Here is a 25681-nt window from a genome sequence, read left to right as displayed (position 1 = left end):
ATAAAACAGAAATCATTGATCTTTTTTTGCATACGATGCATATACCTATTTGGTGATAAAAGAGTAGAAGATATTGGGGGAGTTGTTGTGTTCCACAAAACTGTGCAAATACTAAAAGTGTGGCAATCACCATAGAACCAGTGAAAGCAACAAAATGAGGAACTGAATTGCATGTGATTTATTGCATGACAATTATGCAACCAGTTACTTGCTGGGTCTAATAGATAATCTCCCTATCTTTAGCATATCCTTTTCTGGTAACACCTCTTCATCTCAATCTGTTGTGGTAGGCGTTCCACGAGGATATATCCTTTTCTTTCTCTATACTAGCTCTCTTGGCCAACAAATTAGTTCATTATGATGCCAGTACCAATTATACACCGTTGACACCTAGATACCCCAATTATACGCTGATGACACACAGATACCCCACTTATATGTTGCTAACATTCTTCTCTTGATCTCTCTCACTCTTTAAAAAGGTGCCACCAACTATCCATCTTCTGTCCCAACTGGATGCCTTCCCACTTTCTAAAACATAATCTTTATCAGATTGAGATTGTCATCATCCCTCCTCATAAAACATCCTCTGCTGTTGCTCTCCCTGTCCATCCTTACAAACTCACTGCCTAGGTGTTACTTGTGTATTTTTACACTTCATGTCCCGTCTACCACCAAATCATGCCACTTTCACCTTAAAAATATTGTTCACATTTCCCCCTTTTTTAGATAAGATGCCATGAAGATGTTTGTTCGTGCTCTTTTTTATCCTGCTCCAATTACTAAAATGCCCCCCTAATTGGTGACTGCAGAACCTTTGCTGCCTCTCTACAGTCTATAATGAATGATGTTGGGCTTATTTTCTCATTGTTCCTCTCACACCATGACCCTTTCTAATCATTAAATTGGCTTCATGTACCCTTTAGGATTCAGTTCAAGATACTCACACTTGTATACAAAGCTCTTAAGAACTCTACCCACTCATTACATGTATTCATAGGTGAACTCATTCTTGGTCTCTCCACACAACTGGTGGACTTCTCCTATCTGCTGTTTGCACCAGCAGTTCTATATCTTACCAACAGGATTTCTCAGTGATGGCACAGTTAAAATGGAAAAGCCTACGTAGCCCCATCAAATACTTCCCTAATCATCAATCCTTTAAAAAGTCTCTTAAAACATATCTTCGTAGGCAAGGAAATAGCATCTCTTTTTTAATTTGTGTTTGTCAAATCTTCCTGCCACTTATAGCATAATGGTGGCACCCCAGCCCACCTCATTCTCTTAACCTGCCACCTTTATGGCTTTCCCAGTATATGGGATTGTATATTAAAGCTGTCCAGTAATGATAACCTTTTTTTTTTTTTTAAATGTACGCCTAGATGTTATCTAACTCTACTTTAAACATAGAAATGAAAGCAACACTCCAAGCACCATAACCAGTACAGCTCACTATAGTGGTTATGGTACCAGGAGTTCCCTTGCCCTCCCCCACCCCTATTGTAATCGATCAAACCATTTTTGAACAGATTGACTGCTTACATCGGGTTTGCTGGGTCACTCCCCACCTCTACGAACTATCTCTGGAAAACAGGGAATGTCTCAGCAAGAAGTACGACCAGCTGACTGCTCTTGGCTCAGGACCGCTGATGGAAGCTCCTTCTGGGGAACGTCTAACTCTAAGGAGATGGTAGTAAAGGTGGGGAGCAGAGCCTGATGGACCCCAGATAAGAAAACAAACAGTTCAAAAATTATCTGATTCCTTACAATGGGGTGGGGGACCCTAACCATTACAAAAGGAAAGTAACTTCCTTCCTATACTAAAAGTATAGATTGATATTTTATGTATGATATTCCTAATACTTATAATCACGGGGAATATAAAATTAATTCTCGCGTGAGCTTTAATAAATTAAGTTTTTGGCCTGTTGGCAGTGGCTACATTTTGTTAACCCCACACCCCAACCCCTCAAGGAAAAAACAAGAAAAGTGTGAAGCGAAGTGTTCTCATTCCCAGTTCGATTGGGTAAAAAATCAGCCGTATCTAATTTAATAAGCAGCCAACATTCAAGCAAGAAACATAATTTTATTCCGTGGGTGTTTCATACAATACATTTCTATACAGAATATTTCATAAAGAATATACATAAGGCCACTGCGAAATACACTGCATAAAGTGTGAAAGGTAATTATTATGGAACCATTACCAATGTTATTCATTACACTCCCTCCTGTGTCCACACTATAACAAATTTAATCCTTCAACTTCATTGCATTCTAGATTAGATGAAATGGTCAGGCAAGGCATGTAGGTGTATAATCCGATGCAAACAACGGCCCACGGGTTACTACTGGTCTTGGAGAAATTCTATCTTAAACTTAAAATATATTTTAGAATGTTTATTTTGTACTAGATAGCCTTGCAATGTACAATCTGTTTTTCTAATAAATGAAAATGTTAGTTATTTCAACAGCAGGACAGTGAACCCCATCTATTGTTATAGTTTGATGACATCACTGAATATATTTTTAGGTGTGAGATATGGAATTTTGAATTTTGACCTTTTCTTTCTTAAATTTTCTTTCTTAAATTATATATTTTATTCTATATGTGTGCTGTTTTAGTTTGAAAAGAACATTTGTTTTTGTGTTTGTATTGTACAAGCTTTTAGCTGTATGTTGACTTTATCACCTTGAAATTTTGGAACCCGGAGCAGAAATTAACCAGATTTTCCTAATCTATATTAAGTCTGTCTATTTATTAGAATCATTGCTTTGATTATGCAGTTCATTAATTATTTTGCTAACCATCTGTTTTTACCTACAATATATTTTCTGAAAAGGTATTATTATCAGCTTATCCCAAAAAATTGTGTAAGTAATAAACATTTTGTAAAAAAAAAAAATTTAGGTAAATTTTAAATTGAAGAGGAAAAAAGTGTTTATAAGTCAATATCCCAGTTCATTTTCTTATTTAAAACGTAGGTAATCACGATATTGGGAGATGCCTTATGCTATGGACCCATGAGTCTTTAAACAAAGTACTTACCTTGTTGCCCTGAAATATTACTCAAAAGTGCAGACCAAGAGATTAATAACAGATAATACGGGAGCTCTTAGCAGAACATAGTATAAGTAATAATATTACTGCTCTCACATTATTGCCAGGGTCGGCAGAGGACTTTGACCACGACTTTGACCACTACGAGAACTTTGGGGTTAAGCCACTACAAAACAGTTTAACCCCATAACGGAAGATTGTGCCCATGACTTCTAGACCCCATAATAACTCAGTTGAGATAAAGTATTTATGGGGCCTGGAGTGATCCTGTAATAAGCACTATTTTATATTAGCGGTTAATTTTTCATTGCCTTTTAATTTTCTTCCAATGTTGTAATTTTTTTCCCTATTTTTTTCTTATGGGTTTCATTTTTTATTTATTTTTAATAAAGTTCTACAATAAAGGTTTAACATGATATATCTTACAGCCTTACACACTTTTGCTGCACTTGGTGAATTGTATATATATTGTTTTGGCACCGTTGTTGATCACACTCCTTTTTCTTTGATGTTTGCTTACTAGAATGTACGAATCTACGTATTTATGGAGCGTTTGTCATACGTTGACACAGAAAAGAGAATGTTAATTATATGTTAAAAGAAATGTAAATTTTCACTGAATTCTTACAGATGAAGGTGAAACAGTAACAGAAATATCCGATCCCATTTCAGGTCCATATGTAGGATGTCAATCCACTAAATACCCCACCCAATAAGTGCCTGGTACAATGCCACCTTCTACAGAATCCACACTAATTTCAATGCACTGTCACAGACAATATGTGTCGCTTTGGCTTTCTCCAGAGAAATGTATTTAACTAAATAAAAAAAAAAAAACATGATGTGGATACTGAGATTTATATCCAAACTAGTGACGTTGTATTAATTAGTATCTGTTTGACATTGAGTCAAGAATGATAGCTATTTACAAAGAGAACACGCATTATTAGTAGTAGTTTTTTCAGTTATTTTCTGCTGGGATGGATACTCTGCAGAGTGGTCTGGTTTTTGCATTTGAGTATTTTAGTTTTCTTTCGAAATGCAAATCTTAATATATCCTTCCTCGTAAATAATGTATCAATAAATGAATATATAAATGTTCCAGTTATTACTATTATTACTGGCATTTTATTAGCGCCAACTTATTCCGCACGAGACGATTACAAACGTTACAGGAACAATAGGTTAGTGAGGACCCTGATCAGAAGAGCTTACAGTCTAGAGGTGTATCTAGCTTTTAATTTAATGTAAATGTCTTTAATGGGTCGATACCTCAGAAGAGATCGTTTGATTCCATTTATTGTGATATAATTACACAGCTGACATATTTTAAGAAAACAATGATAATTATATTGATACAGGGTGTTTTACCAAAGTGAGCATTTAAAGTTAATTCAAAGGGACTTTTCAAATTTCACATTTAAGACCTGACTCAAAGTATAGTGAGTGAGTGAGTGAGTGAATTTGTACAGTTTGTCTATTTTCATCTTAAATTATAAATTCTCTTTGAATTTACCTTGAATTCTAACTTCAGTGAATAATCTTCACAGTATACACTATTTTCTACCACATGAGTTTGTTTACACACGTGTGTGTGTGTGTGTGTGTGTATGTGTATATATATATATATATATATATATATATATAAAATAACAGATAAAATTTGTTTATTGTAATACCTTTTTATTGGACTAACAGAATTCTGGAATGACAGCCTTTCAGGAGAACCCCACTTTCTCAAGTCTATAGCATTTTACATCTGCATCACTGGATTAATATGAGTACAATATGTACTCTCTCTCTTTCTCTCTCTCTCTATATACATATCAACGTTTCAGTCTGTATCCCCAGACTTTCATTAGGATGATCTGATTTATCCTGATGAAAGTCTGTGGATACAGACGGAAACGTTGATTTTTTTTTTTTTACTTTTGAGCAAATAAAAGTTATATTTTATTTTAAATGAAGACCTGGGAGTGCTATCCTATTACTATTTTAATGTTATGCTGACAAGCACCGGGCAATAAGGAAAAATTGCAGAGAGTGCAGAATTATTTGTTATATATATATATAAATATATAAATGTCCCAACCCCCAAAAAATATATTATGAAATAAGACGTACCCGGGTGCTTCCCAGCGAAATATAAACAAAGTAAAGACAGGGGCACTCACTTGGTTTTTCCAAATATATTCAAAACTTTCACAATCTATACATCAATGTCTCGACCCTCCAGGGTCTCTATCAAGATCATTGATAAAGACCCTGGAGGGTCGAAACGTTGATGTATAAATTGTGAAAGTTTTGAAAATAATTGGAAAAACCGAGTGAGTGCTCCTGTCTTTACTTTGTATATATATATAAAACATTTGTGTCATTGTATGTACTATGCACACTAGTGATTTGGTATTAAAGACACAAAGTAGAAAATATAAAGTGTTTAGTTCACAACTATCATTTACTATTTATGTCCTCTGGCTCCTAATCCTTAAACTGTTTATCTCCTGCAAACCGGGGAATTCATCTGGTAGCTCGTGGCTATTAATTCATGATCTGGAATATATATTTTTATCCTTACTATAAACATGCGGTCACCTCTCTCGAACAGCCAATAGGAGAATGATAGGCACAGAGAAAGAGAAGGGTAGACAAACAAACGTGTCTATTCTTTAAGAAACAAGCAAAATGTGCTCAAGATTGCGAAACAACAAAGTATATATAGAGGTAGCTTGGCACCAGAATTCTCATAGTAAGCGGTAAGTGACAGCTACAAGGTCTTAAAGCATTTCAGTGATGTCATCAAAGCACATTTCTATAATTGCATTGCATTACATTGTTATAGAGACAAATACAATTGAACTTCTCTGTAGTGTCCTGCAAATTGTATTTGTTGACTTTCAATGGTACAATATGTTATAACTGTGTAACTGGGCATTATGCATCTTACAAGAACAAACAAAAAGAGCGATATGATCACCATCATGGGGATCCACGTAGTAAATAGTCATACACAACATGAAAATTGTTCATATTCATGTAGATTTCAACCTCCTTTATAAAACTGTAATCTGTAGATAAAGCTAAAATATTATATGCATGATCATGCCTTGTATATTTATTACGATACAGAACAGAGGACAATCTATTACAGGAGAAGCTTCAAATTATGAGAACAATCAACGTAAATCTCTGGTTGGCTCTTTTATTGGAGAGAGAAGAACAATCACCGTTATAGTTCTCTGTTTTGTGTAAGATATGTTTGGTCACATACATTCACAGTGGATATAAGAATGAATTCATGGAGGTCACTTGCATGGTCAGAACATAAAAAGTAGATAAAAAAAAAAAAACAAACAAGAATAGATATCTATATAATTTGCATGTTATATCTAAACAACCAAAGGGAGATGATGTGTACATTTGTATAAGTCCTAATGTAGTTTCTGTCTTGTTTCTCGGAGGCACGTTTACTTTTCAGCATATTATGCCGAACATTAAAAAGTTTTACCTGTATGGACCTAGAGGAATCAATAAATCTGGTTTAGATTTTTCTCTCTCTGAATCATGGGGATTTACTAAAGACTGGCAATACTTTTTGCATGTTATCTTTTGTCTAATATTTTATTGTTTAAAATTATTATTTGAATGCTTACAATTTCTAGCATTACTTGCATTTTCAGTTAATGAATATTTTCTCAAGGTGTTCTATTACGTTTTAGATGGTATTACTGGTAAATTGCAAAGAATGCACAAAAAAAAGGCAACTATTTTGGAGCTTTCTACTTCATTACTAAGTTGGTATGAAATAAATCAGGCCTTGATTTTATATTTTTGCTTAAGCTTTTCAAATGATCACAATCTGTTGATTAATCGACAGAAGTCATTATTGGACTTCTGTACATAAATCATTTAAAACGTTTTTTTCTAACAGTTTGTGAGCATCTGAAAAGCTTATCCAAAACAATGGAATTGAGGCCTTCATTCGTAGAACCAATTTAGATGAACAGGTGAATATAGGTATATATGTTAAGATTAATTCATTAAATCAGACTGAATTTATTTCTGCATTATTAAGGCAGCTGAGGTTGTATCTGGGTACCAAGAGCCCAACTTTATGCCAATCTATTCCTAAATGGTTTGACATTGATCCAAAAAGTGGCACCAGAACACTTTAATCATTCGACTTGTGCACGGTGGACAAATTTAGTTCGGCAAAATCACGTAGTTCGAAAGTAGTTTTTTGTGTTCGGAATATCGTTCATGTGCCCAGTTCGGCTCGTCCAAATTTCATCCATGCAAATTATTTGAAAAAATGGTGCAGAGGAATGAAACGGGGGCAAAAATGGGCCAAACAGTGGACAGCAAATATTAAATTTGTGTATATATTTAGCAGTACACCGATAGGTGCATTTCTCACGATTTGTTTTACAGATCAAGTTAGAAGAAAAACCCAATAAAGGAGAGAAGGAAAAAACAGTAAAAAAAAAGAAGTCCACCCAGTTTTTGCTCAATTGACCACTTGTCACTTAATCTCTGAATAAAATGAATATTTAGTGTTTGTCCCCTAACCATCAATTATCTTTCTCTTTTGGCATACGGTGCCCATATGGTGGTTCGGAGTTACGAAATTTGGATGACCCACCAATCGCCCAAAATTTAGACAAACTGCAATTTGGTACGAACTAAATGTACAAATCCATCAAAACCACTAGAATTAGTTGTTATGTTGTTTAGACTACTCCTTTAACTTTGGTAAAATTATCTGGTTTTACCAGAAAAAAGAAATCTCTACACATTGCACAGTCATACATAAATTGCCAAATGTTTTAATGTTGCTTATTGCACGAACATAAGTATTCAATTCGCTTTAAGGTATTGTTATTACTGATAATATTGCATGCAATGTAAATTGATGAACAATGCTATTTTAGAAGTTGAGTAATGCACTGGAGGAACTGAGATCAAATACTTAAAAGATGATAAGACTGGTCATATATTTTAAAACATGGTTGATATTTATGTAAAATGCTGTTTATGACATGTTGCCTTAAAATAAATGTAAAAAAATACATTTCTCAACAACTTAATTTTTTTTTTTTTTTTATAAATTACAAAACTTGTATAGTATGCTTACATTTTTTTTTTAAATAGTTACTCGATATGGTTAGGAGAATATTACACTAAGAGTATGAAATTTGCCAAAACAGTTGAAGTAATGACTCTGTAAGGAAGGGAGAGATGTTGTTTGTTGCTGACTATTCACTTAAGAGGTAGTGCATAAAATGTTTGCAATAAATATAGACGCTCTAGAATTCTGGAAATGTATCAGTAGTGCAGTGTGCGAATGATAAGTACAGACAATTTTGCGTATTAAACGACGCATCAGCGTATGTTTTTTGCATGTGCTGAAGGCTGACATAGTTTCTCATGCAGGTTACATTTACAAAAAAAATAAAAAACTGCGTAATTTCTTTGGAATGCGTTTGAAGGTGCAACATTATAGAATTGTTGAAAAACTTCACCCACACACAGGGAGAAAACAACATGCATTAATGCCATTTACAAAAACAACAAAAAAGCCTTATTTCAGCATATTGTTATTGATCGTCTGTCATCAATATTCTCCCTTAAATGCTTTATTATTATATGTGAACTTTACTTGCTTTATCGTTGCTTTATCGTTTCAGGATGATGTATATTGCAATGGCGTCTTTGTGACGGCCAAATGTTTTAAGGTTCATTCACTAAAATCTGAATTATCGGCCAAATGACCAATTTCTGTTTCAATAACATAATCGGACGAAAGCTTCAAATGTGTTTGTTCGTTATAGCAAACTGGTTGAGAATACAGCTATTGTTGGTTCTGCGGAAAAATAAGCCTAATTGCTATGAAAATCGGCTATTTCTAAACACATTATAAACAAATTGCCCCTAACTATGTCAAGTGAGATGCATTCAGAGGTTCTGCGATTTTATTCTGATGCCTACAAAGCATTCAAACTGGAATCACAGATAGGAATAACTCTATAGAAATACAAAAAAAAAATACATAGGTGCAGATCTACAAGTGTCTGCAAATGGATGTCTAAATTATATTTATTAGACAGTGTAACCACTTCACAGAAACCATGATACTATTAGGAATTTCTGGCAGCAAAAAAACATGTTTTTAGAATAAAATCTGTAATCTAGTGGTGGAAATATGATTTTGGAATTGCTAGTCTACGCTGTCATTCAATGAAAATACCTACAAATATACATCAACCTGAAGTGTGAATCTGCGACTATTAAATGGAAGCTTTTGAAATATGCACTTAGAATTTTTATGATCTACGTGCAGGGAATACTAGTGTATGATTATCCAGAAATATGTGCTTAAATCCTTAGAGTGATAGAGGCAGTGTATTCTCAAAATTCTCTGGCACTGAAAGGGTTCAACAGAGAAACCCTGGTGAAACAAGCAGCAGTTTACAATAAAGTTGGACTAGAGCACAGAACCTGTACAACTTTATTTATAATCAGCTGCAAGACAAATGATGGGGGGGGGATTTTAAGAGAATTTACGGCTGAGAGATCAGCGGGTGAATTGCTGTGTGGGACACCTGTATTTATTCAATCGATTTTATTTCCGCGTATTCTGTTTAATAAAAAGAAAATAATACTATTTGTAAAAAAATTATACATTTTTTTATTTGTGTATTTATATATAAAAGAAATACAAAAAAATCGAACTCAAAGAAAATGCTTTTTTTTTATGGCAATTCAGATTTATCAGCTCCCTCCATTTGAGGGACAGCCTCAGAGCCACTGGATGCTAACAATGTCCGTCGGTTGTAATGTCCTTTCATAATTCCGGGGTTGTTATTTTCATTTAATATTTGCTTTTGTTTCTGTCTGTTAAGAGATTGCACAAGTCCTAATACAACAGCTGCTAATGAATATTGTCCAGTTGGTTTTCTTGGCTGTAATATTAAAGGATTTGGCTGTACTCTTCCTTGAAGAAAATATGTTTTTATCTTCCCTTCCTGTTCACTAATTCCTTTTACATAGATTTCTCCTCGATAATCGAAAGCAAAGCCACGTTCCTTCAGTATTAGATAGGTATCTTCAGGCACTTGAATTCGACCACTTACGCCTGTGCTGTCCATTCTACTGGCCAAATTGACCGTTTTCCCCCAAATATCATACTGAGGTTTCTTAGCCCCAATGACTCCGGCAACGACTGATCCATGACTTATCCCTAGAAAAAGAGCATGGGGATGTGAAAAGGATGGTAACATAATATAGAAACAACATGTGTTATGCTACTGCAATTATAGATATTGTATATATATAATCAATACATTGTTAAACAAAAATCTGCACACCAGTCAAGCCATAAGACTTGCTTTTCCCACGAAAATTAAGCTGTTGTATACAGCAAACACAGACTCAAAGGAATCCATGTTTAACCCCTTAAGGACCAAACTTCTGGAATAAAAGGGAATTATGACATGTCACACATGTCATGTGTCCTTAAGGGGTTAAAATGGAATGAGGCGAAAATGTGATTCTTTTTTTGAACTAATTTGCATATGTCCACCCAGAATCCTTTGCGGTACTAACATCACTGCAAATTTGTGATTTCTGTGGGAAAAGCAAGTCTTATGGCTTGACTGGAGTGTAGATTTCTGTTTAACATTGTATTGGCTATCCACAGACTTTTCAATCACAATATTTCCCCACCATAACTTTTTGGTTTTTGCTTCGTATATATATATTATAGGAAAACTTTGAGATGTACTTTAAATATAAATTAAAAAACAGACGATCATTGGCAATATGAAGGAAGAATAATGGCAGGTACATTTGTGTTCAGGATTTAGAATTCAGAATTTTTCAGGAGTCATACAGAACAGAATGAATTAAGGAAGGAATATTCACAATACGAAACATCTAGACATTTGCGTAGGAACAAAAAGGTATATCATGAAAACTGCTGGTCCATGTTTTTCTGGTTACCCCTTGTTTTAGGAGAAGTTTAGAAAGCATGACGAACTATTCTCAAATAATCAAATAAATGACAAAGATGCTTATCATAGGAACACATGCTTGCATTTTATCATTAAATGTCTGTCTGTCTCTCTATCTATCTATACATTATACATGTATGTATGTATGTATCTATCTACCTGTCTGTCTGTCTGTCTATCTATCTCTATGTCTATCTATCTATCTATCTATCATCTATCTATCTATCTATCTATCTATCTATCTATCTATCTATCTATCTATCTCTCTGTCTATCTATCTATCTATCTATCTATCTATCTGTCTACCTGTCTGTCTGTCTGTCTATCTATCTCTATGTCTATCTATCTATCTATCTATCTCTCTGTCTATCTATCTATCTATCTATCTATCTATCTCTCTGTCTATCTATCTATCTATCTATCTATCTATCTATCTATCTATCTCTCTGTCTATCTATCTATCTATCTCTCTGTCTATCTATCTATCTATCTCTCTGTCTATCTATCTATCTATCTATCTATCTATCTATCTATCTATCTATCTCTCTGTCTATCTATCTATCTATCTATCTATCTATCTATCTATCTATCTGTCTATCTCTCTGTCTATCTATCTATCTATCTATCTATCTATCTACCTGTCTGTCTGTCTGTCTGTCTGTCTGTCTATCTATCTATCTATCTATCTATCTATCTATCTATCTATCTATCTCTCTGTCTATCTCTCTGTCTATCTCTCTGTCTATCTATCTATCTATCTATCTATCTATCCATCTATCTATCTATCTATCTATCTCTGTCTATCTATCTATCTATCTATCTATCTCTCTGTCTATCTATCTATCTCTCTGTCTATCTATCTATCTATCTATCTATCTATCTATCTATCTATCTATCTATCTATCTATCTATCTATCTACCTATCTACCTGTCTATCTATCTATCTATCTATCTATCTATCTATCTCTCTGTCTATCTATCTATCTATCTGTCTATCTCTCTGTCTATCTCTCTCTCTGTCTATCTATCTATCTATCTGTCTATCTCTCTGTCTATCTCTCTCTCTGTCTATCTATCTATCTATCTATCTATCTATCTATCTATCTATCTATCTATCTATCTATCTATCTATCTATCTATCTATCTACCTGTCTGTCTATCTATCTATCTATCTATCTATCTAAATATTCCTTCTTAGTATCTTCTCATAATCAGTTCATTCAGCTATCCTGGTTTGGATAGAATAGACATTGTGTCTGTTTCTTCACACCTACAAATAGAAGCAATGCTTACCAATACGCAGTTCAAAGTTGTTAAATGAATGCTTGTTGATCTCTTGTATGCTCTCATTGAGTGCTATAGAGAAGTCAGCCACCGCACAGAGATGTCCCCATTTGTCTTCACATTGCTAAATGATACATACCAAATCATTCATTAGATAAGTCACATTGCAAGGCACCCACTAGTCATTTCGTATTCTACATATTTCAGAATTGTTGTTTTATGTTTCCTGCCTTAAAAAAAAACCATTCCACATCATTACTCATCAGCAGTATTTTAAGGTTTCATTAAATCCCTGCGCACTAAAATTACGGACACAATGATTAATGATGTAGCTGTACTGTTCTGCATGTATTGCTACAAATAACTCAACAAACCTATTCTTTTTTTTTGCATAGCACAGTACTTAGTATAGTGATCCTCAGAAATAACATGAAACAAAATATGCAAAGCTTTTATTTACAATGATTCAGTGAGCTTATTTTTAATGCATATCATTTGGAAAATAAAAATAAAATAAAATCCTAGTTCAAATGGAATACTTGGTTGTTGGTTTTTTAAAATTCCAATGTTAAGTGCTCTCTTCGAGGTGTTTGTGCACAGCAGGTTCAATCATACTGGTTTGGGCACAGCTGAATAATGAAAGATAATTAATCAATAGTATGAGAACGAATAATAGGAAACATGTTCGAAGAACAAGATTCATCCTATCCCAGGCTGACATCCATGGCTAAATCGGTTAAATATTTCACATATCTACATATCATCAGTGCAATATCTGACATCAGCAGCTATCCATTTTTGGGGTGAAAAAATCCTTGATTTGTTGCTTTTGAATTAAAATTGGAGTACAGGCAGGGGAGCGGTTAGGTTTGAACAATACACATGTATTTAAGCCCAAAACATATTTTGATGACTTCTATGCCCCTACTCCCCCTACCCACCTCCCTTAATGTGTTTGTCTCTGGTCAACCTTGCTTATTGTTGCTATATTTGGGATACTAAAAGTGTGCTCCCATCTCCAAAGGCAGTTGGAAACCCCACTTTTAAAATCATTTACTGAGAACAGAACAAAACGTAGAATTATTAAGTAGCCAGCTGAGTTAATTTGAATATACTGTAAATCTATTTGACCAACTATGTTTCTGGGTCCTTTCATATAGTCTTCATTAAATAAGCATTTCTTTGCAAATACAACTTGTGTGTAATTTTTTACCCATTACTATGGAAACGGCAAGACATTTAGAAGGAAGCCTGCTTGACCCTAGCAACATAATATACATGGCAACCAACAGTAAAGATGTATATATTTAATATATCTTTATATATGGTTAAGAGCGGGCTATTCACATCACTAAAAAATAATGGTTAGTGATCCAATGAACCCAGCATTCCAGCATGGTGGGGGTGTGATTTTACAATATTCTGAGGCTTATAGAAGCATCAACCAAGAGAGGATGCAATAGCTTAAGGAACTGGAAAATCTATTTTTTAATAGGCTATTGAGCAACCAATGGGTCTATCAAAGCCAAACACACTTTTGAGGTTCTTTTTGTGGATATGAAATGTATATTAAATTAGCACATAGTTCAATAGTTTACATTGCTGCATGTCCATCCGGGTGCTGTGCATACATTGGGCACAATTAATAATTATTAATAGGGCCCGTGCGTGAAAAAGGTGTTTGTTATATGATGATGGATACATTTAGGTATATGGATACAGGTATAGGTATAAGTTAATGTAGGTGATCGGATTCATTGCTGCATTTGATATTCTGCACAATTAGCTCTTTTCTCTTGTTTTTTTTTATCTATTGGCTGTCTGGGAGCATCAATATTGACGATAGATGTTACACTGTCATGCAAAGTGTATTCTGATTTGAGCCTATATCTACAGGATAAAATTATGTGAGTGGGCATTTTTGCATAAAAGCTTTGTTTAACTACTGTCTTACAATACGTCACTAGATTTGATATATTTCTCTTTTTTTAGGTTATTTGGAACTCTATATGTAGGAGAGAGAGATTTATACTTACCTTTTATGATCTAGTGATCCTCCTCAGTTTGTATTGTTTTATATCCACGATTAATTATATTTGGTACACAATGAATGCCTAAACACAGATTTGGGAGCTTTGTGGTATTTTGCTAAATGCATTGCGTCTGGCTACTGAGCGGAATATTACGGTAACATGGGGCAGTGCACACAAAACATTCCATGACATTTTAAAAGGAAACATTGTCTCTCCCTGCAATTTGCCTGGACTAGCTTTTATCATTATTCATTTTTGTCATTATACATTTTATTAAATAGATTAATTGCAACAAATATAAATGGATCGATTGAACGTGAATACCTGTTTCTCCGGTGAAAGTCCAGACACTGCCATGTATGTGCTTCCGATCGTTTTAATTTTTTCAATGTCCTGGAATCGTTCTTCATCTAATAGCTTAAAAATATAAGAAAACAATCTAACATTTAAAATGTGTCATATACATACAATTCTAAAATTGAAAACTTTGCTTAAACATCAAAGAGCCACCAGTAATCTTAACTTTGCCAGAAATAGAATTGTTTTTGTTGATGTTGTGACGTTTTAGCTTTTGAGTATTTAGTTTTTTTTGTTTATTTATTGTTTATGCTGTGCTTGCAGTCCGGAGGTCTGTGGTGTGTGGAGTATTCTGGTTACCTATCTCAAGAGGTGGTGAACTTGAAATGCTGACTCTGCTCCTGACATAGTACACGTGGGAGTAATTAGGTTTCAGTTCAGTGGGCTAAGTAGCTGAATTACTGTACATTATACTGGAAATCAGCGTTATTTTTCAAAGATTCTCCCTGAATAAAAGTTGTAATTTCAAATAACAGAACCAGTAGCAGAACTGCAATTTGTAACCTGACAAACTGGATTGTTTAATTTACTACGGCTATTTAACCTGAATTTTGCAATTCTCATGCAATTCGGTACTTGCAAATATTCACCTACTCCCAAGACGAAGTTTTAAATTACTAGATAAATGTATAGTTTTATCTTTCTTCGTTTACATGCTGTAAATTGGCTTGTAGTGTCGTACAGATGGTGTGTATGTGGATTGCATTAACTGATCGTACACTTATTATTATTATTATTATTATTATTATTATTAATATTATTATTGCCATTTATATAGAGCCAACAGATTCCATAGCACTTTACAATATTATGAGGGGGGGGGGATTTAACTATAAATAGGACAATTACAAGACAACTTACAGGAACGATAGGTTGAAGAGGACCCTGCTCATACGAGCTTACAGTCTATAGGAGGTGGGGTATAAAACACATTAGGACAGGAAATAGAAATCAAATAAGGTGGGAGTGAGGCAAAGCTGGAGGAGAGAGTATAGTGCTGCCCTTTAGGAGAGAGCAAGAGACAGGTATGTAAGTTAGAGGTTACTCTGGGAGCCATAAGCTTTCCTAAAGAGATGGGTTTTAAGGCACTTCTTAAATGATTGAAGACTACGGGAGTCTGATGGCAGCAGGCAGGCTATTCCATAGGAAGGGAGCCACCCACGAGATGTCCTGCGTTAGTTGGTCAAACGGGTGCAAACTGCAGACAGGAGAAGGTCACGGGCAGAGCGGAGAGGCCCAGAAGGGGCATACCTATGAATCTGTGATGAGATATAAAAGGGGCTAGAATTGTTCAGTGCTTTATATGTATGGGTTAGCACTTTAAGTTGACTCCTATGGGATACAGGAAGCCAATGTCTGACTGACATGGGGGTGAGGTGTGAGAGGACCAACTAGAGAGGAAAATCAGTCTGGCAGCAGCAGTCATTACAGACTGTAGCGGGGCAATATAGCTTTTGGGAAGACCAATTATGAGAGGGTTACAATAATCCATGCGGGAAATTACTAGAGCATGGACAAGCTCCTTGTAGCATCTTGCGTGAGAAAGGGGTAGATGCGGGGTATGTTTTTAAGATGGAATCTACAGGATCAAAGGTGAGGCCGGAATCAAGTATGACGTCAGGACAGCGTGCTTGCAAGGATGGACTTATGTGAATACCACTAACTTGAAGAAAGAGTGAAAGAGGAGGATCAGTATTAGAAGGAGGAAAGACAAGGAGCTCAGTTTTAGAGAGATTGAGTTTCATAAAGCGGGAGGACATCCAGTCAGAGATGGAAGAAAGGCAAGAAGCAACACGTTGCAGGACGGCAGGGGAGAGATCCGGGGAGGAGAGATATATCTGGGTGTCATCAGTATACACATGGTAGTGGAATCCAAATGAGGTAATAAGTTTGTCAAGAGAGGCAGTATAAGGAGAAAACAGAAGGGGACCAAGGACAGATACATATAGAAACAGTGGAGCCTATTCAGTGCAGTATGAGTTGTTGGGAATTCAAAGTGAATTTCACAGCTGTCTTACTAATAACAATATATGCAACTAAAACAGTGATGGCGAACCTTTTTGAGCCCGAGTGCCCAAACCGCAATACATGCCAACTTTTTTCCCTCAAAGTGCCAACATGGCAATTAAACCGGAATACTGAGGTTTATGTTTAGAAAAAACTACTCGTACAGTTAACAACTTTTGTTTTAAAAGAAGAACACAACAGAGAGTTAAATTATAAACATTTTAAATAATGATATAAATTAAGCTTATATTAGTATCTCCAACAAATGCAATACATACACACAGACTGCTGAACACATTCACACACCAACTGCTTAATACATACACACACCGAGACACAGACAGACTGCTAAATACACCCACAGTCCGCTAAATACACGCACACTGCTGAGTACGCAGTCTGCTGAATACACGCACGCAGTCTGCTGAATACACGCACGCAGTCTGCTGAATATACACACACACACACACACTCACTGCTGAATACATAAAGACTGCTGAACACACACACATATACTGCATTGAGGGGTGCAGTGTATGTGTCTGTGTGTAATGTGGGATGGGGTGCTGTGTGTGGGGGGTTGGGGTGCTGTGTGTGGGGGGGTGGGGTGCTGTGTGTGGGGGGGTGGGGTGCTGTGTGTGGGGGGTGGGGTGCTGTGTGTGGGGGGGTAGGGTGCTGTGTGTGGGGGGGTAGGGTGCTGTGTGTGGGGGGTAGGGTGCTGTGTGTGGGGGGTAGGGTGCTGTGTGTGGGGGGTAGGGTGCTGTGTGTGTTTGGGGGAAAGGGTGCTGTGTGTGTTTGGGGGAAAGGGTGCTGTGTGTGTGGGGGGAAAGGGTGCTGTGTGTGGGGGGGTAGGGGTGCTGTGTGTGTGGGGGGGTAGGGGTGCTGTGTGTGGGGGGGGGGTAGGGGTGCTGTGTGTGGGGGGGGGTAGGGGTGCTGTGTGTGGGGGGGGTAGAGGTGCTGTGTGTGGGGGGGGTAGGGGTGCTGTGTGTGGGGGGGGGGTAGGGGAGCTGTGTGTGGGGGGGGTAGGGGTGCTGTGTGTGGGGGGGGGTAGGGGTGCTGTGTGTAGGCGGGGTAGGGGTGCTGTGTGTAGGGGGGGTAGGGGTGCTGTGTGTAGGGCTGCTGTGGGTAGGGGTCCTGTGTGTAGGGGGGTAGGGGTGCTGTGGATAGGGGTGCTGTGTGTAGGGGGATAGGGGTGCTGTGGGTGCGGGTGTAGGGGTGCTGTGGGTAGGGGTGCTGTGGGTAAGGGGGGTGGTGGGTAGTGGGAGTAGGGGTGCTGGGGTAGGGGTGCTGGGGTTAAGGGGGGCTAGGGGTGCTGTGGGTAGGGGTGCTGTGGGTAAGGGGGGTAGGGGTGCTGTGGGTAAGGGGGGTAGGGGTGCTGAGAGTAGGGGTGCTGTGGGTAAGGGGGTAGGGGTGCTGTGGGTAGGGGTGCTGGGGGTAAGGGGGTAGGGGTGCTGTGGGTAGGGGTGCTGGGGGTAAGGGGGTAGGGGTGCTGGGGGTAGGGGTGCTGTGGGTAAGGGGGGTAGGGGTCCTGGGGGTAGGGGTGCTGGGGGTAGGGGTGCTGGGGGTAGTGGGAGTAGGGGTGCTGGGGGTAGGGGTGCTGGGGGTAGTGGGAGTAGGGGTGCTGGGGGTAGGGGTGCTGGGGGTAGGGGTGCTGGGGGTAGTGGGAGTAGGGGTGCTGGGGGTAGTGGGAGTAGGGGTGCTGGGGGTAGGGGTGCTGGGGGTAGTGGTGCTGGGGGTAGGGGGAGTAGGGGTGCTGTGGGTAAGGGGGGGTAGGTGTCCTGGGGGTATGGGGTGCTGTGGGTAGTGGGAGTAGGGGTGCTGGGGGTAGGGGTGCTGGGGCTAGGGGGAGTAGGGGTGCTGGGGGTAGTGGGAGTAGGGGTGCTGGGGGTAGGGGTGCTGGGGTAGTGGGAGTAGGGGTGCTGGGGGTAGTGGGTGTAGGGGTGCTGGGAGTAGTGGGAGTAGGGGTGCTAGGGGTAGTGGGAGTAGGGGTGCTGGGGGTAGGGGTGCTGTGGGTACTGGTGCTGGGGGTAGGGGGAGTAGGGGTGCTGGGGGTAGGGGTGCTGTGGGTAAGGGGGGGTAGGTGTCCTGGGGGTAGGGGTGCTGTGGGTCCTGGGGGTAGGGGTGCTGTGGGTAGTGGGAGTAGGGGTGCTGGGGGTAGTGGGAGTAGGGGTGCTGGGAGTAGGGGGAGTAGAAGGGGGTGCTGGGGGTAGTGGGAGTAGGGGGAGTAGAAGGAGTAGGGGTGCTGGGAGTAGGGGTGCTGGGGGTAAGGTTATTAAATCAGTATCCCCCCCCTTCCCTTCTTGTTACCTTTGGTGAAGGGGAGGGGGGGGACACAGCCATCCCTGGTGGTCCGGTGGTGGTATGCAGGACAGGAGGACAGGTCCTGCAGTTCTCCTGTCCTCCCGCGCGATGCTGTGTGGAGCGTTGCCATGGTAACGCGCGGCAACGCTCCACACAGCTCGCGGGAGGACGGGAGAGCTGCTTCCTCGATCCCTCCCCCCTGCTTCCGGTCCTGCCGACACGGAAGCAGAGTAGGCGCCTGCCGTTTTGGGCAGGCAGGCGCCTACTCTGCAGTGATGGCAAAGCTATGGCCGCGTGCCCACAGAGAGGGCCCGGCGTGCCACCTGTGGCACGCGTGCCATAGGTTCGCCATCACTGAACTAAAATGTAATTTATTACAATGTAACAACGTAATTCAGAACAATGTTTCTTATTTATACAATGCATTCCCACATCACATGACAAAGTTTTACTTTAGGTGGACTTAACCCAGCGATGTAAACATTACATTTTCTAAAATCCGCAAGGTGAAATGGACAGGGAGACTGCGCCTAGATCACTTCATTCAGATGAAGTAGTCTGAGTGACTGTAGCGTCCTTTTAATATTTTTTAACTATTTTTTAAATGTGTCCAAAAATATTAAATTATTTAAAAGGTTAATGAAATATGTTAAATTGAGGCCATAGATAAAACTTATCAAGGGAATTTCACATTTTGGTGAAAAACATTTTTCCAGTTTAACTTTTTTTTAACCCAGGTTTTGCCATTTACTTGTCAATTCCGTTCCTTAAATGATGCGCACAGGGGTAACTTAACAGAATACTATAGACATCACAACAACTTTGGCTTAATGAAGCAGTGTTAGTGTATAGACCATGTCCCTGAGTCTCACTGCTCAGGTCTCTGCCATTCAGGGGTTAAATATATTTTTGTTTCTGTGTATGCAGCCCTGGCCAAACCCCCACTGGCTGTGACATACACATCCTGCATGAAAACAATGTCTTCACTTTCAATCAGATGTTAATTTGCTTTAATTTACTGAAGAATTTTGTTTTTCATGTTCTGTAAATTAACAATTTAATCACACACAGTAGGCTCCTGCATTAACACAGTAAGCTCTAGGAAGCTATTAACAGAACACGAGCTATGCTTAATTAAACAGAATGTGCAATAATGTAAGTTTAAACATTAGATCTCTCTTTACAGGAAGTGTTTAGGAAGGCTGTCCAAGTCACATGCAGGGAGGTGTGGCCACGGCTGCATGAACAAAATTATTTAACTCCTAAATGGCAGCAAATTGAGCAGTGAGACTACAGAAGCATGATTTCTACACCAAAACAGCTTCATTAAGCTAAGGTTGTTTGGGTGAATACAGTGTCTCTTTAAGGAAAAGGACTTTGCTATTAACATTTTTTTTTTTTTAAATAAAACTGTGTTTTGTATCATTGAATGCTAGTTACACTGTAATTGTAACATGCAGTTACGAGTAAGTGTATATGATAATCATGTATTACAAAGTGCTATTAGATTTCAATGACCTAGTTTTATGTTTTTTTGGTTTTTTTTTTAGAAAGACTCGCTCGAATGTATTATTTATTTGTCCATATGCCGTTGTAGTGGTATGCTGTGTTGTATTTTTTTGCTTTGAAGAAATGTTGATGCAAAACATTTTTTTTTACATGGAATGAATAGCTTCTTTTTGATCTTTAAATCCACATCACTGTAATTTCAGTGACTGTCCTCTGTTTACCCCGAACACCATCTGCTCCATTTCTCAAAGTTTTTCTAACAGTTAAGGTCACAAAATATATTGTGCAGATGGTAGGAAAATCATACAAACCATATTAATACATCTCTTGTAGCTTCCCTGTGGTTTTTTTTGTCAATATAAAGTGTCTGCTGAGAGCTTTGCAAATTGTGTGAGAGAAATCAATCTCAGAGTTTATTTCACTCCATTTAGTGATTAGAATTTTGTAGTGTCAAGTGCACTAAGGGTAGGGTAACATTTTTAAATTAAAGATCATTTTATTAATTTATATTTATTCCTAATTTGATCATTTTTGGAATTGTCCACGTTTACTAAACTAAATGGACACTCTAAGCACTATAACCATTACAGCTAATTGAAGTTATTATAGTTGAATCACTGTGGCTGCAATCCTCTCATTTATTTTTTTCAAACCATTTTGGAGCAGTTTCACAAAAATGGGGTCTCTCCTGGCACTCAACTCAATATCCAAGCCCTCAGCTGCTGCTATTTGGATATTTGTGTGGCAGTGACAAGGCAAGATTTTCCATTAGACAGAATTAACATATGCCTACAGGTAAATGTCTTTATTTGGCACTTATAATGTGCCTTTTTGGAGCTTGTGTGGGCTGATGGGGAGATAAGTACCAGAAGCCTTGGCCAATGTTCTCTTTCGTTGATGCACCCTATCTATCGTAGGAGGCTGACTAGACTAAAGAAGTCATTCGGAGAATGACTACTTTGCAAATAACCCCTCAAACTGCACATGTTCTAAACACCCTTTTCCATAACCCCAAATCTAAGTCCTCTACTGCCCCACCCCCAAAAAAGCAACCTAAACAAACTCTTTCCTTATTCCAAAACTTAGACATTTACTTCCTAAACCTGAAAAAAATTATTTACCTTAACTCTTCTTAAGAACTAAACACTCCATGTACCCAAATACTAGATTTAACCCCACCCTAACCTTAAATACAACAATTCTAAACACCCCTCACACCACTACTGTAACCCCTCTCAAGCTTTTAATCCTCTTAACGCCCGATGTAATCTAAGTCTGAAATGAACCTGTCTCTAACCTTAAACCTCACTTTACTGTTACCACTTCCAACATCATCTTAAACAGAGTCAAACACACACACATTACAAGCTGGGATAGGCACATATAAAATATATTCTCATCTGCGTTGCATTGTTCAAGTGTGTCTTCAGTATTCTAATGGAGTTGACTTGACCTTCGTTGACAAGCCTGTGTTTTTATAGCTGATTTGGGCTTTTAGACCGAAGTGTCGATATCATTGTATCGTGTTGCTTTGTAATTCCATAGTTTAACAGTCCTCATTTATAGGGTGCTCCACGAGCTCAAATTTGTCAGCACGTGATGGGCCATATTTTGTCCAGACTTACAGAATTCAGATAACAGTAGATGAGTTATTGCAAGTCAGCAATAATATGGGTTCTATGTTAGATTTTGAATGTTTTAGATGTTATGGTTTAACATATACCTCCTCTACCTTAGAAGTCAGGATTGAATGGCAGTTTATATGTCCAGTCATACATTTTCTGATTGGATTTCAGGACAAGAAGGTTATGACTGCATAGGCTGGTTTTGTGCTGTTTTAGAGTGCAGTTGCTGGAGTGGAAGACAACTCTCCCTTGGAACAACAATTTATGGCACCAAATATTACCAGGAGTCCATATAGCTGGTGAAATAGATAGCTGGTGAATGAGGTTCATCATGGTATGTGCACAGACAGAGCTTCAGGAAAGTAATTCAGAGCAACTTATATTGATCACATGTAAATTGTCCAAATATTTAGAGTATCTCTTTAATGCTGACCTGCATAGCCTTCATTCATCATTCCACAACTGAAAGCTTTAACCTTCAGTGGTTGGAATAATTGCTATCGTCTAATTAAAAAATGGAGTGATAAATCAGTAATTAACAGAGACCTCATTGATTAAAAACCAACAACAACATTGAACAGGTAATGAAATACTTAAAGGCTAAATCGTTTTTGGACTGTTGTGGTATTTATGAGGAAATCCTCCAGCTGTAATTAAATTCTGTGTGAACTACATATAGTTTATTGTCTTATTATTTTGTTACATAAATAGCACTATCAATCAATGAATATTACCTGCATTATTTAGTTAATACATTCATATGTGAGATTTGAGGGCTTTGTAATGAAATGTTACAAGATGGATCTCGTTGCCAGCAAAAAAAAAGCCAGTGAAGTCCGGTTTAAAGGACAGGTAACTGGAAATACTGTGGCTTAGATGTTAGAGTTGACTGGTAGCCACATTATCACAATTGCATTCGAGTTTAGAAGACAGCTGGTTCCTGAATTACACAAGGTTCCATCTAGTTCCACACAGACACACAGCTCTGTAGAGTCACTATGCTAACCGCTTACTAAGATCCAACTTCTCAGCTATGTAGTACCAATTACAACGTGTCTTGGTACCAAGATTCAGAGAATCTGAAAGAAGATCAAATCTAGGTGTAAGGTAATAAATAACAAGATAATCATACAGTGCATGTTTCCTATTTGGATAATATGCACTTAGCTTGCTCTATGACTTAACAAACTTGTCAGCTCATAAAGAGATGCTATCAGTACCCAACTGACAGGAAAATATTTATCAACCTTGGAAAGATAAAATGCTGAGTATATTCAGCAAGGTTTAAACAATCTCCTCTGTTTCATTATCCAACTATGCTAGCTCAGTAGCTCACCTACAGGCAGACACTGAGAACATTAGCATTGGATTTCCCTGACACATAACAAAGCAAGGACAAAGAGTTCAGAAAGATAGGACAGACTAATACAAAACAGAGCTGAGGGTAATGGACCAAGGGACGTGGAGTCCAAGAGATGGGCCACAAGGAAACAGAGTCATCCTTGGGAGATCAGGAACTTATGAAAAACCGTCAAATGACAAGCAAAAAGGAACCGATCAAAGAAAACCATATGAAAATGAAAACATACATGTGGAGAAATTAGCAGATTTTCAATTAAAAATAACCACTGCCCCCCTTGTATGCATATTCCTCTTATCCTGTCATAAGACACACATGAGATGGGACACATTTTTTTAATGTGTGAGAGGATAATGCAGGTTAGAGGCTTCACCCCTGAATATTGCATTATTCTGATCCTAAATGTTTGATAGCTGCTACTGAACTGGAAATAATTCCAACCTGTTGAACATATTTTTTAAAATGATTTATCTACAGAAGTCACTATTAAAATCTAAGAGATGTTTTGAAAAGTTTTGTTTCTAACAGATTGGAATCATTTCTGATGCCGATACAAATGAATTAAATTAAGCTCATGGTCAGAAACTCCTCTAGCTGAGAGGCGTGCCCAGCAATGCAATCTGACCATGTTTATAGTAAGTTTATAAACGTTTATTACATACTTTTCAAAGTTTTTTTACAATTTATTTTAGCTTTTAAAGTGGCATTTAAAGTGATGCATGTCACTTTAAATAACATTTTAACTTACTTGTGAAAAGTGAGTTGTGGGCTATTTATCTAAAGCTCTTTTGACTCTCCCTCCCCCTTCCTCCCTTGTTTGGTGTTATTTTGTTGGTAGGATAATGTTAAGGGGAGCTGCATTTTTTAGAAGTGCATTTCACATTACATATAGCACTTGGTGTTTTTCTCAATGCCCAATAGCAATGCACGTACAAAATGATATACATAAAACCCTGGCATGTTTTAAATATATGTTACTTTTCATGTTTTTTTCCCTCTCAAAAGCAATTTAGTGGAGAAAGGATTATTATGTAAATATGAATAAAGATAGATGGCAAAGTGATCATAGAAAAAAAAAAAAGATGTTGATTAACATAACAAAAAAAAACATACTGCTTAAAAAGTCAAATATCAACCAAATAACAAAAACTCTTGAAAGATACTTAAATGTTTGTGCATTCAAGATGGTGTGTTAGGGTAGGGTAAGATAAATCATTGACACATCCATCAATTTACTACATATTGGTAATGATGGTAACAATCTTGCATACTATTCACTAAATAAATGCAAATATTTGGATCAATTAATGAGTTTGTTTAATAGTATAAAAACGCTTGTTACAATTCCAATTTGTATTAATTCTATTTGTTGTGTTTCCCCTTCAATGATCCAAATACATCCATTAAGTTGCTTTTAATTCACTAAATAATGTAAAATCATTTTCCGAGACAAACATTATAGAAAACACATTTGTTAATTGTGTTTTGGAAGAATTTTCACAGCACAGAAATTCCCTTTCATTAGCTTACATTAAATTAAGGTATTCTGAATTCTAATTGGCTGTCTAGTGATGGCGCTTGCCACATTTTGTTAATACTTCAGTATAATTTGCAATCAGGTAAAAGGAAAAAAAACATCAACACAATTAAAAATGCACAATTTAGGTGTACATTCTAGAATACATACTTCGTTATTGTAAATATAGTGTACCAGAATGTTGAATCTGTCGTTAACTATTTAAATGCCAGGGGCTTGCGTTTGAGATCCTTAATATCAGTTCAGATTCTGAAAGATCACAGTTGTGCCCCTGTATGCTGTCTCCTATTTATTGAGTCAGCAAAGCCTTAATCTAGAGATGGCAACGTTTGGCACCACAGCTGTTGGATGGAGCTGTGCCTAATGCCACACGAGAAATGTAATTGAAGTTCAAGCTCAAATGCCAAGCGTTCACAAGGAGAAATCACTTGTGGTCTTATGCAGTCAAACAGAAATCAGTCAATATATCAGTAACAGGCTCCTACGTGCCACATACCATACAACTTGTGGTTGATTGTAGTGTAGAGTTTGAATATGTGTTTATAATGTATATTATGGGGTTTATAGGTTACATGTAGGATATACAAATGCTGCA

At 37.7% G+C, this 25681-nt stretch overlaps 1 protein-coding gene across 1 annotated transcript in view; it reads right to left on the bottom strand.

Annotated features, from left to right (window-relative positions):
* Positions 1 to 9812: 9812 nt before the first annotated feature.
* The window catches only part of ADCY8 (adenylate cyclase 8), a 278636-nt gene continuing 262767 nt past the window's right edge, over positions 9813 to 25681 (bottom strand). Inside the window, exons 16-18 of the mRNA XM_063451052.1 lie at positions 14715 to 14807; positions 12367 to 12481; positions 9813 to 10301 (exon numbers count right to left, since the gene is read on the bottom strand). Of these exons, the coding sequence (XP_063307122.1) occupies positions 9814 to 10301; positions 12367 to 12481; positions 14715 to 14807 (696 nt within the window). The 3' untranslated portion in view covers position 9813. The remainder of the gene's footprint in view (positions 10302 to 12366; positions 12482 to 14714; positions 14808 to 25681) is intronic.

This window comes from Pelobates fuscus, chromosome 4 (genome assembly GCF_036172605.1).
Source record: "Pelobates fuscus isolate aPelFus1 chromosome 4, aPelFus1.pri, whole genome shotgun sequence".
NCBI lineage: Eukaryota > Metazoa > Chordata > Amphibia > Anura > Pelobatidae > Pelobates > Pelobates fuscus.
This window is presented reverse-complemented; position numbering and strand designations above follow the sequence as displayed.